Source organism: Cupressus sempervirens, chromosome 11, assembly GCF_028749045.1.
Source record: "Cupressus sempervirens isolate cs-2001-9-10 chromosome 11, ASM2874904v1, whole genome shotgun sequence".
In the NCBI taxonomy this organism is placed as follows: domain Eukaryota; kingdom Viridiplantae; phylum Streptophyta; class Pinopsida; order Cupressales; family Cupressaceae; genus Cupressus; species Cupressus sempervirens.
The window spans coordinates 497,896,419-497,914,478 of NC_143128.1; the positions used below are offsets into that span (position 1 = coordinate 497,896,419).

General features: G+C 37.7%; 1 protein-coding gene across 2 annotated transcripts in view; it reads right to left on the minus strand.

Moving 5' to 3' along the window:
* LOC149530546 (Haloacid dehalogenase-like hydrolase (HAD) superfamily protein) overlaps positions 1 to 17,806 on the minus strand; it is a 119,795-nt gene extending 101,989 nt beyond the window's left edge. The window contains exon 1 of one of the 2 annotated variants that reach the window (XM_089808821.1): positions 17,068 to 17,806. In XM_089808821.1, the coding sequence (XP_089664947.1) occupies positions 17,068 to 17,389 (322 nt within the window). In that variant the 5' untranslated portion in view covers positions 17,390 to 17,806. The remainder of the gene's footprint in view (positions 1 to 17,067) is intronic. The other variant, XM_089808822.1, reaches the window with a different exon arrangement.
* Positions 17,807 to 18,060: the final 254 nt, after the last annotated feature.

Sequence of the window (18,060 nt, forward strand, 5' to 3'; positions counted from 1 at the left end):
AAATCTTCATACCAAGGATTTGTTTTGTTGCCCCCAAATCTTTCATAGCAAATGCATGTGCTAACTGGCGTTTAAGCCCCTTAATATGATCCATGTCAGACCCAGCTACAAGCATATCATCAACATATAAACATAAAATAATGTGGCTATCATCATCCAACCTCTTAAAATAAACACAATGATCTGAGTGAAACCTGCTATATCCATGCTCATGCATAAAACTGTCAAATTTCAGATACCATTGCCGAGGTGCTTGCTTCAAGCCATGTAAACTTTTCTTCAATCTACACACTAAGTTCTCCTTACCTTTGACCTCAAATCCCTGTGGCTGAGCCATATATCTCTTCATCCAAATCACCGTGAAGGAAGGTTGTTTTAACATCAAGCTGCTCCAAATGCAAATCTTCAGTAGCCACGATACTTAAAACAATGCGAATAGAAGTCATTTTAACAACAGGAGAGAATATCTCATCAATATCGATGCCTTTTTTCTGTGCAAATCCTTTTAGAACTAACCTAGCTTTAAATCTTTTCTTAACTCCATCCTCTTCTTTCAACCTGTAAACCCACTTATTCTGTAAAGCCTTTTTACTTGCAACTCATGTCTTATTTTTCAGCAAAGAGTCAATTTATTCTTTCATTGCAGACTTCCATTGAATTGTATCCACTGCATAGCTTCATCATAACATTCAGGTTCACTAGCATCAATAAGTAAAATAGAATAAAAGGAAGGAGAAAATCTTTCTAGAGGTCAACTCATCCTTGTTTACTGTCTAACATTCACTGGGGGGTGTGGTATTTGTTGTTGAGGTTGTTGCACATCAAGAGGAATTGCTGGAATATCAGCTTTTGGAGTATCATCTAGCACTACATAATCATTTTCTTTCTTCTCATGTTGCTGCAACACATCTTTGTACAACACTTTCTCATTGAATATGACATCCCTACTTATAATTTTACAATTTCCTAAATCCCAAAGCCTATAACCAAATTTATTAATGCCATATTCAACAAATACACATTTCTTTGACTCAGCTTCCAGTTTGGTTCTATTTTCAGAATCTATATAAGCAAATGCTTCACAACCAAAGGTTTTGAGAAAAGAACAACTCACCTTCTTACCAGTCCATGGTTCCTCTGGAATACCACAACCCAAAGAAGTAGAGGGACCTCTATCAATCAAATATACAGCAGTATTAACAGCCTCCGCCCACATGTTTAAGGGCAACCCTGCATGCAACCGCATGCTTCTTGTACGCTCCATTATAGTCTTGTTTGTGCGTTCAGCCACTCCATTTTCCTGTGGACTCCTTGGAACAATTCTTTATCTACAAATACCATTAGTGGAGCAATAATCTTCAAATTTTTGACTGCAATACTCACCACCATTATCAGATCTGAGACATTTTAATTTCTTTCCAGTCTCATTTTCAACCAAGTATTTCCATTTCTTAACAGTTTGTAATACATCATATTTCTGTCTAAGGAAATAAACCCATACTTTTCTAGTTATATCATCAATAAATGTAACATAATAATAAGAACCATCAAGGGAAGATACCTAAGTTGGTCCCCATACATCTGTATGCACAAGCTCTAATTTCTCACTTTTATTTTCCTTCTCAGTCTTCACAAAGCTCACTCTCTTTTGTTTTCCATACACACAACTTTCACAGAAATCCATATTAACACATTTCAGACCTAGTAACACTTTCTTTGAATGAAGTACTTTCATACCTTTCTCACTCATGTGCCCAAGTCTGTTGTGCCACAGCGCTGTATCAGAATCTACAGCAGCTATTTGTTCTCCCTGCTCAATTGCAGCAACTATTCTTGAATATTCCTTTTTCTCTGAAACAATCAAAGTAGAAAGAGCAATATGACCTATACAAAGATATAAGGTGCTTACTTTCACACCTTTTGCTACCACATGGGAACCTTTTGAAACCTTTCAATTTTTATCATTAAAAGTAACTACACAACCCTCACCACCAAGTTGCCCTGCTGAAATTAAATTCCTACTCAACCTTGGAACATGTCTTACCTCATGTAGTAGCCAATGATTTCAACTCTGCAACTTAATCTTAACTTTTCCCTTTCCAACAATCTGACAAGGTTCATTATCCCCCAAATAAACAAGTGCAAAATCCCCTTGGACATAATCAATGAAATAACCTCCATGAGGTGTGGCATGAAATGAAGCACTAGTATCTCAAACCCATGAATCATCAACACTTTCTAAAGACAGAAGCAAAGCATCCTCTTCGAATTTGTTACTTACCACATTTGCCTCTTTGTTCCCTTTTGGTTTTATCTCCTTCATTGTTCTTTCGAGTCTAGCAATCTTTCTTCTTATGCCCTGATTTTTCATAATACCAGCAATCTCTTGGTCCTTTGGATTGAGACCTCTTCCCCTTTGACTTTCCTCTTGATTTCTTATGATTTCCAAAATTATTTCCTCTCAGTCTTTTTGCCTCTGTTTTGTGCATTCAAAGCACTTCCTAATGTAGATCCACTTGAGGTTTTCCTACGAGTTTCCTCACTCAAAATAACACTGATCACATCATCATATTTTAGGGTACTAGATCCAGAAACAGAATTACTCAGCCATTACCAAGCCATTCCAGCTTTCAGGCCAAGAACACAAAATCAAGAGAGCCCTAATTTATTCATCAAAATTGATACCCACAGAAGATAACTGACTAGTAATAGTATTAAACCCATTTAAATGATCCGCAACAGATCCATCTCCTGTCATTTTCATATTAAATAAACGCTTCATGAGAAATACCTTGTTTGAAGCGGAGGGCTTTTCATACAGTTTCGCTAGGGTTTGCATCAACTCTTCTGTTGTCTTCGCTTTTGTAATATTAAATGCCACAGATGGTGCCAGGCATAATCGAATGCTTCCAAGTGCCTTTCTTTCCAAAAGATCCCAATCGTCATTTGTCATAGATCCCTGATTCTTAGTTTTTCCTTCCAACGGCTTCCATAAATCCTTTTGATAAAGATAGTCTTCCATTTGCATTTTCCATAACTGAAAGTTTTGCCCATTAAACTTGTCAACTCTCAGCTTACCCTCGTCTGCCATCACTCCCACTCAACTGTGAGACTTTCTTGCAAAGGATCACTAAAAAAAAAACGATAGTCTAGTTAAAAAAAAAAAAATTTAAATGACAACCATCTGGCTTTGATACCACTTGTTAGGATTAACCTCAAACAGAAATAACAATTACATGCAAATATAACCAATACCAGAAAATAGTAGATCACATAAAACAGAACACAAGACACCAAGATTTAACATGGTTCACACAATCCTTGGGCTACGTCCACCAACAGCAAGTCCAATATTATTATTATCTAGTAATTACAACCTGATTACAATCTGTAATCCCTTATAGCTCAATACCACCACAAGACGCTACAATATCACCATTCATCATGAAATCCCTAACCCTAAGCCTTTTTATACAAGCTTTTGCCGCTGACAAAGTTAGGACTACAATAATAGAAAAATAGTTGTCGACACCTTTTACAATATAAGGGCATTTTTGGTGCCCCTTGACCCCGTCTTGGGGGCGCTACCCCCAAACCCCTGTAGAAATAATCTAGAGGGAAATTGCGCCGAATAAACCTCTAAATCTGATTAGGCTCCACATCACAAAAGTTTTTCAGCTCTTATCTGAAAAGAGCTCTACTTGCTATGACGTTGAGTGGACCATTATGAGTCTAGCGAGTTTGGGCTCAGGATGGAAGGCTCCTTTCCATTAGAGATGGTTGTTGAGCTTTTTCATATGGCTCTTGCCATTGGTGTCGAGTCCTAAGGGGGGCTCACTACCTTTGGCTGGAAGTATGCTTGATGCCCTGAAGTCATGCTCTATTTCGTGGATTGAACCCTTGGCTGGGTTTTTTCTATTTGACTTAGACAATACCCACTTTGTAGGTTCATTGTGCCTTGCTCTTACCTTGCAAGGATGGGCCTTTTCGGGTTTTGGGGCTTTTGCCTTTCGTGGTGTTTGGCTGCTCTTGCAAATGTTGGATCCCTTTGAGAGATTACTCTAGCAACACCCTAAAGACTTTTAGCGACTTCTTAGCTACCCTTCCAAGCTGCTTTCCCATCAAGGTAGAGCTCTTCCCTCTCAAGGATGGGAGATATCCTACTTCTATGACAGCATCTTGGTTGTTGATTCTCTGGAGGTGTTATGGTTGGAAACCTCAAGTGGTTTTGTTGTTGGATGAATGTTGGAATAGGAAGTATGAAGGGGGTGGAGAACATTTTAGGTGCTAGTGTTTTTGCATGAGTGTGTTTCTATTTCTCCGCTTCCTTGATTGGAAGTCAGTGGTGATCCCTTTTGGGAAAAATTGTTTGAGGGTTTACATCCCTTTATTTTGTTAGTTTGGTGTCAGTGGGGTTTTGGTTCTATATTTTGAGGCCACAAAATTGTTATGGTCTCTGCTCTCTATGTTGTTCTGTTTAGAGGTATGTGTTTTCTTTTGGGCTTAGTCTCTGTTCAGATTGTTATTAAATGACATGATGTTATTTCTTTATGGGTATTGTTTTCTCTAGTTTCTTTGTAGTGGTAGTGAGGTGTGCTATCAATTTTAAAGGACACTTGTTGGTTAGTTGTTTTTTTCAGTGGGAAGGCATGGTGGTTTTAGCGGGCTTGGTAGGTTAGGAAAATCCATGAAGCTTTAGGATCCTTTGGAAAATCCTTCAAGGTTTTAGGTTCCTTTCAAAAACCCTCGGGCTCGACTTTGAAAGCTTGTTTCCTTAGCTTATCTTTGGTTCATTGTTGTAAGGAGTTTTCTGTTGTAATAGGCAATCCCTGCCTTTCTAATGAAAAACATATTCCCAATTCTTGCTTGGGTAAAGGACAAGGGGAACCACATACATCTCCGATATGAACAAGAGAAGGATAAGTCAATTCCATCACCTGATTGGTCACAAGTAAAGGAGACGACATATTGAATATCTTGATGTGGGAAGTGATTGATAGATCAAGAGAGTAGTGAATAGACAAATTAACAAGTCGGGGAAATGAGGTGTTACTTTGACTTATGGAAAAGTTACAAAATGAGGAGTCTTCTTCCAAGGGAGAAGAAAGGACAATCAGTAATATAGGGTTGAATAATGGTGAGGAAGGACAAGCTTAAAGGAATAGAGAAGATACGATGGAAGAACACAAGCAAGGGATAAAAAGGTCACCGCTGAAGAATCCAAGCATAAGAAGCATAACTCTAACACTGCTCAATCTACCATGGATACTTCATCTGTTGAAGAGATTGGCAAGTCAAATAAGGAGAATGGATCAGGACAGGATGCTGATACAAAAATTCCACCTCATGAAGATCAAGATGAATCTTCATCATCCCAACCAGTACAACATAAAGTTGACAAGCAGCAACCAGCATCCTCGGACCCCTACTATACAACAAGAAGTTGATTTGAAAGGAACTTGTGGGATTTCAATCCCAATGAAGAAATTACTTCAGCTTTGAGGGGAATCAATGATGATAATCAGCTTAACGATGAAATGGAATTATCCACGATTCCTAATTGGTTGATGCATAGCATGAAGAAGAAGAAAATAGAAGAGTTCAGCCAGTAGAAGATATAGATGATTTCTTAGCCTGAATTGGTAAGGCTAAAGAAGAGAAGAAAGCCAAGAAGTTTTCTCAAATCGCCAGAGATAATTCAGGAACTTACAGGTGGCAGTTCAAACAGTTGATTAAAACAAAGAGGTGGTCACTCTCATGAAAAGTCAAGTTACAACAATTGATCTTGGGGAGTTCCAAGAGCTTAAGGATACCGCCAATACAATTGAGTCAAAAATAGATAAGTTGAAGAGGAGACGTTAGAACTGGGAAACAAAAGATTAAAGGAGTACATAAAAAGGCTAATGAACCAAATAAGGCAAGAAGGTGCTACATTGCTCCACCTATTCCCAATCCTCAAGAATCCTTTGGTAGCTATAAAGCAATGAGGAACACACGTCAAGAGGTTAAGGAATGGTTGAAAGACAATGGAACTTAAATGGTCCAAGCTTATAACAAGACTACACTGCTTGTGAACAAGATTCAAAGTTTGGAAGGGATACGGGAAGATTTCCAACCAGTCCAAAACAGGAATGATTCATTGCCTCAAAGCATTAGGGAAGATCCTTACATCAACACTAATTCAAGAGGGAAAATTGAAGAGGAGAAGGCACATGATTGCTGTCATTGGTATCAGTCTTTAGTAATACAGAAATCAACATTTGATCATGCATGGGATGATTGTCTTGGAGTCAAAGGATCCGTTCTAGACATAATTAAAAAATCCTTACATCAATCAAGGAGTGATCATAACATGGTCCATGGTGATCCAAAGGAGGCTGGAAGAAGCAGAAAAGGGAAAATATTGAAATCTGAATTGTCGGTATTTTCTATGTTTCAGTAAAAATCCTTACACCAATCAAGGAGTGATCATAACATGGTCCATGGTGATCCAGAGGAGGCTGGAAGAAGCAGAAAAGGGAAAATATCGAAATCTGAATTGTCGGTATTTTCTTTGTTTCAACCCTCTTGGCTTCTCCACCTAAGACCATTTTTCAACCCTCTTGGCTTCTACAATCATTGCCATTGCATCTTGGCCTTCGACCTTTGCTTTGGTTTTCAAACACTTGGGCTTCATTTGCAATTTAGTTTGTGACATTTGTGTCGAACTTTTGCTCCTACTCTACAAATCTTTTTTTGTACCTCAATCTCAAGACTCCACAACCCATGTCCTCGGTGAACTTCCCTTGCCCACAATCTATGCAAATTGCCTAGGAAGTCCCACTTCTTTTCAGTTGAGTGTCACTAATTCATTGTAGCATGATATGGCTAATTTGATCAAATGCAATTTCACTCTACCCATTGTACCTTTTTGTTTTATCTCAACCCCCCACCCCATTCCATTGTTGTTGTATCTGCTGCCGTGTACTTCACATTTATCTCTAACTCTAGAAGGCATTACTGTACTATCCAATCCCTTAGTTTGTAAAGAATTCAGAACTTGTCTAGTGGCATTTTTACAAACAGTTTGTGTGCGACCCCAAAAATGAAAGTTCTGATATCACTGTGATATTCTTGCTGGAACTTTTATTAAAATTTATGGCATAACTGATCAAACAATTGATATATGGACATCCAAAGATAGTTTATACCAATAGCAGCTCAAGAAGGACAATATTATTTCATTAATATGTATAACTTCTAATACATGAGCTGACAGAAACTACCAACTGGAATGCAAGATTAAATGCAATAGTTTTCACCTCACATAAATTCACAGTCCTAATATGCCGAGAGGAAATACAATGGAAGGAACCTGGAATGGATGTGCAGATCCCAAAATGAGCTGGTGCTGCAGTTTGAAAGTGAATCATGCTACCTGCTGTTTGACCAAGCCACCATCTATGCCTCTTCAAAAAGATGCCGCCTTGCACACTAACCCCAGATACCTGTTTTACCAAAGGAGGATACTGTCTGTGTGGAGGAACGAACTCCCTTACTTCTGGAGGATGTAAGGGGATGACCTGTTGCTGCCTTGCAGTCCTCCACAATCACTCTCACCCTTGCGTTCAGTTCCCACTCTCACATCAACCTTGCCGCCAGTTTTGATGCTAATGATGGCCACGTTTTGGTTTGGTTAATCACCAAGCTGTGTTACATCCAATGGCCTGAGTTACCTCTGCAAACTCGACTGTAGAGAGACTATCACCCTATCTGTCGTTTTGCACTCAAATCTGCCTGCTGCTGCTGCCTGTACATCAACACCAGATATTACCTTCAAATCTCTATTACTTCTATCTGCTATGGAAACCCCAACTTCCCATCGATTTCCACTATGCCAAATCGAATTCCAAATCTGGATATGAAATGTGAGCCACTGGGTTTGCGTCCAGTCTCACTAATCTCCTTAAGGGTTCTTGTCCTTAAGAAAAGACCAGCCACATTCAAGCAACCATGTTTTCAAAATAATATGTTAATATATCTCATGGTGTCAATCCCAATGCAACTGCTTTCTTTTATAACCTCGAAGTGAGGGGAGATGCGTACAACTTAGCAATGTGGGATAAAAGCTTATTTTGTCTTTTAGTCACTTGAGTCATTTTGTCATAAAGTGACTTTAAATAATAAAGTACTTTATAAATCAACTTAATAAAACAATGTGACTTTAACCTTAGAATTTCCCACTCAAATATCTCCTTTACTGAAACCAAAAGACTCTTGTCCCTGGCTGGCATCCTAAAACCAATGCCGTTAGCCTACCCAAATGGAAAGATAGACCAACTAGGCGCCATTAGGTCTAGCGTCTAGCCTGGAGAAGGGGATATTACAATTACACTTAGCATATATGCAGTATCTATCTCATATGTGGCACACCCCTGATAGTCTTGTAATATCCCAATTTATGGTCATTCCAACATCTTTGATAGCTCCAACATTCTTGGAGAGTGCCAACCTTTTTGCAGTGGAGTTTAAATGTTAAGAGTTGTATTCTAAGGATCAAGTTAAGTCTACTGATTTTTTCAATATGCAATTTCAACATTTCAAGTGCATTCCGAAATTCTTTTTAGAATATTCTATATCCATAAAGTGTTAAATTTTAGTAAGATTGATCTCAAGTGAACTTCAAAGTATGTTGGCATATCCAAAATTCACCTTTGGGTTATTTGTGGATTTTTAACAACTTTAGCTAGACGAAAGGAAAATATTCAATATTAAGCTATCAAAACGGCAAAATTAAGGGACAACTTTTATTAATTATATAATAAGGTGGATTTAAAGAGACCAAAGTGTTGGAAAAGTAAAAAATAGAATAAAGTTACTTCTATGGAGCAAAAGAATTGTAATTTATAAGTGATTTTAAAATACATTTTCCAGAACATTTTGAGTTGTTATAAAAGAGGGTAAAGGGACTCTTTTGAGACATTCTAAACATTGATCATTTCTCTTTCTAAGATTTTGTGTTTGTGGCCAAATTCATACTGGTGGGACAAAACCATATGGTTTCCTAACAAACAGAAACCTGAAAGGGATGGCGGTTCCATCTAAAGATTAACAATGAGCTGAAGATTTGGAGTTTCGCGATGGAAAGCTTCAAATTTTGTGGAGCAATCTTCATATAGAAGTTGCCTTTGTGTTGAATGTTTGCAAATAAGAGTATAGAGAAAATTAATTTATGTTCTCCAAGTTTGCCAGGTTTGCACAGATACCAATTTATTGAAGTTCCAAAACAAAATTACAGAGTTCTAAATGATTTTCCGATGATGTACAGAAAGGGTGAATATGCTTGTAGAAGGGTATTTAAATTTATAAAATTTCACACAGCACATATACACCTAGCCATTCCACATGATTCCCAGTGTGAAGAAAGACTTATGCATTAAGGAAAAACTTTAGACTTCATGAATATCCAACATGGCCTCCCATTTTGCCCATGCAGCATACAGGGGTGGTCAGATATGTTAGAGGCAGTTGTAAACATGGTAAAGCACCCTTTAATCTTTCATATAATTTATTGATCTGTCTGGTCATACCATTTGTTTGGCCTGCTGCTCCAAGGTTCAGGCTGTCCTACCACTTCTTAAGCCTGCCATACACATTTTTGAAAGAGTCCTACCGAGCCTAGTGTACCATAAAGTAGTCGAGAGTCATTTAGGAACGTCTAAAAAAATTTAGTTTATTTAGAAGCTGCAAGAGGCCGGAAAATAAAATATTAATACTTTATGTTATATGATAAGAGTATGGTATTTATATAATTCACAGTTTGCTATACCCATTTATATATTCATCAATTATTAATTGGAATGCCAATGAAAATTAATGATTTTGTTAAGGAAAGTCATTCCCAGCATTTGAGATTGAGACATTTAATTTGATGGTGACTCTTTGGGATGATATGCTGAATTGAAATTGGCTGTGAACTCTTTGACAAAATATTTATGTGACCTCTATGAACAATGGTGCAATTTTATGACAAGACTGTGACATTAAATGTTAGTAGCAACAACTCTCAATGTTTGCTCTCATTAATATTTCATATTGAGTTACATGCAAAATGTTTGACAAAATACTATGCATCAAAACTATTTAAACTTGTAAATGGCCAATATAGGGTAGTTTATGTAGTGCTATAAAAGCATGCTTCTTGCCACCTATAGGGGGTGTTGTAGACTTTCAGTTTCATGTCAACGTATGTTGGTTTCAGTGGATTACCCGACAATGGTTTATTTAATAGAAGACCATCAAAGCAAGGTTGACAGCCTATAGGAGAGACAACATGGATTTATGACCTAAATTCTTACTCAAGGAAGAATGTAGATAATATCCAAGATGTATTATTAAGAATACAAAAGGCAAAAATGAACTAAGAATGAAAGGCCACCTAATTCATTGATCAATATTAGGAATTCCGGAATGACTTTATAGATCAAGTCTCTTTTGATAAATTCTTAAATGTACTTGAGTAAAGTGTCCCAACAAAAAGGGCCTTATAAACAACATACGGAAAAGTAAGAGAAGAAAAATTTAATTAAGCTAGAAATTGTCTTTGATGCCAAAGACCAAATTTACATCCAAGACATCTCCTTCCAACAAATAGGAAAACTTTTCAATTAAGATGAAGAATGATTACAACAAGAATGAACTCAAAAGAAGAAACCTTTGGTTTTTCACAGAGGAACTCAGGATCCTAGACATTAATGCAAAAAAAAAAGAAGTGAAGTTTTTAGTCGCCCATACGTGCCAAGTTAATTATGTTGTAATTGGGTTGTTTGTTCCTGATGAATACTTAATCAATTGACAATTCCTAGTCACTAGTAATCTTAACGAGTCAAGGACTCCTATATGTGTACTCATTTTGTTGTATTGGGAATAGTGGATAAAATGTCATGTACTTGCATATCAATTGAATGGAATAAAGTGCTTTATCTTTCTAGAACTATAATTGTGTTGATATTCTATGTTTATATGCTCCATTCTCGTTACTCTGTTGTAACATAACCTTATTGGAGTATTGGAGTGGACATTTGGTGTCATTGCCAATACAAAGCTAGGTGATATAAGTCGCAAACAAGTAGGATGCCAGTGTAATAGGTTGACCCGTACAAGAACCAGAAGTGTTTGAGATTGAAGAGGAATACACAACCAAAGGCGAATTGACTTAGGACTTGGTGTACTTGTTGAAAGTCTTTGTAAACTCATACATTTGAAGGGGGGCAAGCAAGGGGTATTTGAGAGCATCACCCAAGATCGATTAACAATCAACGACGAAGATAATCATCTCTTTCAAAGACTGCCACATTTGCTTGCACATAACTTCATCAATCTCTACGATCTTCAAGAATGTGACCAAAAGCAATGAAGAAAACGAATACTACAGCTATAGGAAGAACAAAACTGGAGGAATGAAGAAATGTTGGCAAAAGATTTACCTCTAGAAGTTAATTATAGTGCAATCAAACAAGGATAGAAGACCTGCACCAACTAGTTAGGAAGTCACAAACAGTAAAATCCCTTCAATTAAGGGAACAAAGTGAGTGATATGAATGACTATGAAGACTTATCGAAACAGAAAGCCCAAGCCTACCAAAGAGTGTAAGTCATAGCATTAATCGTAGCCATAGGCATAGTCAAAGGGAGAGAGAATCTCACAAACGATGACAATGCATAAACAAAGAGTGTATGGGTAAAACTTACTAGACAGCCTACCACCCCCAAATGAAGCATAAGACCTTTTAGATCAAGCAGGCAACATGTTGATACAATCAACATTAGATGAAGAAAACAAAGGAAGAAACCCTATTATCGAGTTTGAGGTATTACTAGAGAGTAACATGCCCTAGATTGAACAACTATCCATATTAGAGAAACCAAGATTTGGAGGCACTAAGTCAAAGACTTTGAGGAGAAGAGAGTCTAGGAATGACAAGGAAGGTAATCGAGAAGCGAGGGGAGTTGATGGTGGACGGTGGAGGATTCAAATGTGGCCATGGGTGCTAGTGAAGCACCAATCTCGAATAATTAACAATTCAATCAGCCGCAGAGTACAAGGTTTGCACTAGCCTTGAAGATAATGACTCTCCAATGAGTCCACGGGTTGCTAAACTCCCCGAATTCACAGAGAATAGGTTGAAGGACCCAGTGCGACATTGTCAAACCTACGAATCTAGATAGGAAGTGGTTAAAAGGACAAAGACTATTGGCTAAGAGTGTTCCCAATGGTGCTATAGGGTATAGCCATCAATTGGTTCATAGAATTTGATGTCTCATCCAAAATCTCCAGGGATGGATTGAAGAAGGCATTCGAGGTTGAGTTTAAACTACTTCAGGACAATAATGAGATCATTGCTAAAATTTACAACATCGAACAATGTAAAAATAAGAATATGTGTGCTTACAATCATAGGCTCAAGGAGTTGTTGGTAAAATTGGAAAACCAACCTACAAATAATCTAAAAAAGCATTGATTCATCAAAAGATTAATCCCTTCGCTAAGGAAGAAAATGAAGATAGTACCTCCATCATCGTACATTGTTGCGTACGACTAGGCAATGGGCATTAAGAGAGAAGCCAAAGCATCTTCTTGAGAAAAACAAAGAACGGATGTTGATAAGAGCACTGAAGATAGCAACAACATTGAGTTCAAAACCGTTCAAGCCCTATGGCAAAATATGATGTGCATGATGGAGTTGAAAGCTGAGAAGTAGAACAAAGAGATGTGGTGCATCGACTATATATTGGGGTCACATAAAAACTACCTGTCAAAGAAAATTGTTTGCAAAATCTGTCATGTTGTGGGACATTCCACCAATGAATGCCAGTACAACTCAAAAATACACACACAAGTGCTCTTTACAAAAGAGGCAATCAACCCCACTCTCCACGCCACCAAAACTACTTGCTAACTCCAATGCCTTGCCTAGCAAACAAGGTAACAAGCAAGAAAATAATAACAACAATAAAATGGTGGCCCACAAAGCATAATACAGTCCAACACAAAGGGAAGGCAAATGATTCATTTTGGGAAATGCAATGAGTGAGTTCACTTTGCCCAGGAGTGTTGAAGAAGTTAAAATAATGGAAGCATGTTGTGCAAGTGGTGCATGTTGTGCAAGTGGTGTGGACATGGGAACCATGAAGATGTTGACTATCCAAAGCAAAAGGGAGTGAACATGTTGGTTGTAAAGGATTGAGGCAACAAAGTCCTAGCATTCACTAAGCTACAAACAAAGAAAACAATGTATCCAAATCCTCGTATAGAAAAGGAAAGACTTTGAGAGGCCAAGGCTAATGTGGAATGGGCTATGGAAAATAAACAAAAAACCTCAAAGAAAGCTACTAGCACTTCGCTGCAAACAAAATCTGAGAAGAACATAGTACTACAAGTGTTGCAAATGACAATACTTGTAAAGGTAACAAAACTTCTACAAACCATGCCATAACAATAAAAAGAAATCTCACATATAGTTGGTCACAACGTACTCAGCTAAAACCAATGTAAGCCACCAAGGGAACTGATGGTGAAGTTACCACCCAAAGGTAACCAAATCATTGATCCCATGTTGTTCACAATGAGCATTATTGAGAGAAATCTGGTCACTATCAAGATGGAATTAATGGGGAAAAAAGATACCAAATACCATCATCGACAAAGGCTTGAGAGTAAATGTACTACCAGAAGAATCCTAGAAATGTCTTAGGAGACCAGCACTCGGATTATCAACCTTCCACTTGGTAGGCACCAATCAACATGGCATCAAGTCGTTAGGAAAACTAATGGCACAAAAAGTAATGATTAGGACTCAACAAATCCTCTTGGATTTCATCATTGCCCTATTCAAGAAGAAGGCATATGACACACCCATTAGGAGGGGATGGCTAAATGTTGCCAAGGCAGATCACAATTGGAAGCATAACACATCTTGATCAAGAGTAAAGAGAGGAAGTACACAATATCGACCTAGGGAACCAGCCGATATTGAAGAATTGACATCCTTTAAATAGAAGTTTGAAGACAATGAGTTGAGCATGGAACCAAATGATGAAGGGGTACTCGGATTAGAGGATTGTTCTAAAGATGAGGCAAGTTCCCCGAATGGACTATTCCACTAGCGAATGGAAGACTATGAACTCTTTCACCATGAATGCAACATGCTACAAAGGAAATGGATGAAGGCACTTAAAGTGTCGAGAGTAACACCTTCCCTTCAGAGCACGAGGAATACAAGGAGCAACATGGGTCAATAATAAGTAGGCTCATCACTTTGATAAAGATAAGACAAAAAATATGAAGAGATGAGTGTAAAGCAAATAAATTTGGCAATGAAGGCAATTTGAAGGCTATCTTGGTGGGTGATAACTAGGCCCCAGTACAGAAAGCAAATAGCACATAAGTGTCGTAAATAAAGAGTATTAGTATGCCTAAGAAATAAATTATTGACAAGGCCAAAAGTAAAAAAATGTGCTAGTTTTCTTGCATCAACATTTCAAAATACTATTTCCTCTTACACTATATAGCCTCGTACGCCAACAATTTCAAGCCATATGGCCCCGTACACAAGCAACATGCCAACTATTTTAAGCTACAACATCGGCTTCCTATCATACAACAACTCCCTGGTAGGTTAATCATTTTCATACAATTTCTTTGCGGATTTTGAGCGTTACATACATACAACAGCTTTTGAGAATGGATACTAGCTTAGTGTATAGACTCTTACATCTCATACAGACTAGTCTTCAGCCACACTTTCTAGGCACCGTATGATCATTGTTCCTTGACCACGTATCAGTGAGATCTCTTGGCATACAACTACTATTCCTTGGCTACATATGGACACAAGAAGTGTTTGGTTTGTGATACACTATATGGGCACTTCCATTCATACAACATCACCATTTGGTCTTGACATGGCATAAACAAAATGAAAAGTACAAAATTTGAGCAAAAACACTATACAACAATTTTATCTAAGAATTCACTCTTGGCAGGTACTTTTAACTACAACCTTGATGGGAAGTGCACTCTTCGTGGGCAATTGACTCTTGGTCGTATCTCACCCTCGGTCAAGATAAGTCTCACTCTCACCACCTAAGCATATACACCCAACTAGTACCACATGGTTCCCAACGTGCAGAATGGTTGACATATTAAGAAAAAACTTTATAATTAGTGGATATGCAACATAGCCTCCTAGATTCCTATCGCAGCATACAAGGGTTAGTCAAACAAGTGAGCACCAATAGGATTCAATAGTAGTAGCCAACACCAAGAGGTTTGAAGATGAAGTCAAGAAAGTAAGAGAAAAAGGATAGATACTTCAAATGGACATATTAGAGGACACTATGGAGAAAATTTGGGCTAGGGGAAAGTTATGAAAAGCTATAGGAGGTTACACATGCCATTTGTGTTATTTGTAGACCCTTACATGGGTAATATACTACTTTGATATCCCTATAACATCTTTTATATGCTTAAATAAGACATAAACAAGTTAACTAATAAGATAACTAAATATTATCATGAAAGGATATGATAGAAATCCATAATGACGATGCGCTAATAGGCTATATAAGGAAGGGAAGCAAGGTAAGAACTCGAATCATATTAAGTATAAATGCATGAGAATTTTGAATAAGGAAGACAATGAGTGAGAGTGAAGGATGAAGGATGAGTTAAAAGGAATGTTTATTGAAATATATTATTATGTAATTTTGTATATATCGGTGTATATATGTTTGCCAGTATATAATATTTTACAATTTGGTTTAAACCTATTACATATCTAAGTTCTTCATCGTTGCTGCATCATCCCAAGGTTAACTCCATACAAATAAAGTCAAACTTTGGACTCCATTCTAGATTTTTCTATAAACAAGTCTAAAAAGAATACATTTCGTCCAGAAATGGTTTCCTCCAAAGCGCTCAAGCGTTTTCAACATATTTAAGGGCAAAAATGTGAGGAGGAAAATCTCTTATACTGATACTTCGCATAAAAGCAAAAGCAAACGAGCAAATAACAGTTGGCACAAATGAGATGACCAGAAAAATCCATCAGAGTATATTACAATATTTTACAAAGGGATCAGATGGAAGCAAATGGAGTGAATAATGGAGATGAAACAACAGCCATACAACGGCACTGCATTCAATGGTTACAGTATAGCAATCAGAGGTCAGACCACCACTTGCAATAGTTGTTCCCACTTTGAACAGCTTGCAGGCTTTTCAGACACCAGTGACCTTGAGCCGCTTGTTACGTTTCTTGCACATTTGGTAAATGTGCAAAGGACTTCATGTTACACATGGCCAACCAGACCTTAACTAAATAGACATAAAAAGTGCATGGTGATTGGAGTGGTTGTGATGCAATGGAACTGGAAGAAGCGTTTATAAGTATAATTTAGTCTCCCCATTGCAATGAGGCTGCTTATACTACTTTTGCGTGTTCATGTTAGTTGTGATAATTGGTGCATTTGACACTGACACGTTGGTTTCTAAACTCATACGGCATTAATGTCCAGAAACAAAGGACACGTAAAAAAATTCGGGGGTAATATAGACCACTTGGCGGAAATATCAGTCAGCTGACTTTTTCATCGTTCTTCTGCATTCCTATTGTGCCACAGATCCGGACGGAATGTAACGAGTCAAAACGAATCGGAAGAAGTCAAGGATGACTGCAAGCTGAGCGAGGGTCGTTCCCCCTGTCGTGACTGTACGAATCAAAATTTTAATTTTGATGGGATTTCACATGTGCGCATCTAATCAACCCCCTAATAGAATCAATTTCTCAAAACAGCCAAGAGAAATGAATAACAGAAAACAAATAGAATGCGAAAAGACTCTCCCAATCATTACAATTCAGTAAGCATTCACCGATTTTCAATATTTGCTGGCTCAGTAACGAAAGACACGAGTACGAATAACAGTACAGTTCAACATAAACACGCTGATATGAAGGACACTAAACAAAGTTGAAACCCTAAATGAACAATCAAGTATTTATATGAGGCTAAGAAGTAAATAGAGACCAGGCATTATCTGTAAGCGCTCATGAGCCTGACGCTCAATGTCAGTAATAATAGAATAAGCTTTCTCCTGCCTCTCGGGACTCCATTGCTCGATTTCGTGAAGAATATCAATACGCGAGGTGCTTCCAGATTTAAAGTAGTGGTGTTCATCGCCAAGAACTTTGCGTTTCATGAGAGCAAAGTCGATAACCGGAACAGTCAGGGTCCCATCCATGTCGAACACTACTCCTCTTAATCTTGGCTTTCCGCTTGACTTTACAGCAGCAGAATTCAAAGGTGAGGCCATTACTGGCTTGCACAAAAACCTGGTTGCCAAAAGCATTAGAGTTCTGTTTGAAAGAGTTGCATTGACGCTGAAATGTTTTGGTTCCTTCCCAGCCTTTCAGATTGAAGTGCCTAACACATCCATCAGGTTAAACGAGTGTACGCATTCCCCACAGAAAGGATGTTAAAACTTGAGCAGCAGTAAGTGTCACAGAGTTCTTTGACATTAATTTTGGTCAAGTTCATTTCCCCGGGTTATGTTTCATTTTCATAAGGAATTATCCACAACCGCGATCCAAATTTATTAGTAGAAATCATAAAAGAATTATCGACAATTTTAAGCCAAATCCACCAGGGTACAGACTGACGGGTCCAAGTTCATTAATCTCATATATGATTGTACAATGACAGCAACACTAAATGGTACAGGAATCTATCACTAAACGCAAGGATTTTACAATGACAGCAATGGATCAAGTGTTGGAAAAAGTGTAGGCTTCTTAAAATGAGAATTTATCTCATTAAAAAAAATTAATTTATTAATTAAAGTATGTTACTATGATAATTTATCTAAGAAGTTAAAAGAACTTTTAGTTGGGGAATGAGAGTAAATTTAAAATGCAAAAACCTTCTCTCTCCCATACTAAAAGTTTTCTCTCTCCATGTACTAAGGCTCTCATTCTCTCACTACGTATTTGAACCTCTCTCTCCATGTACAACTTTTCAAAA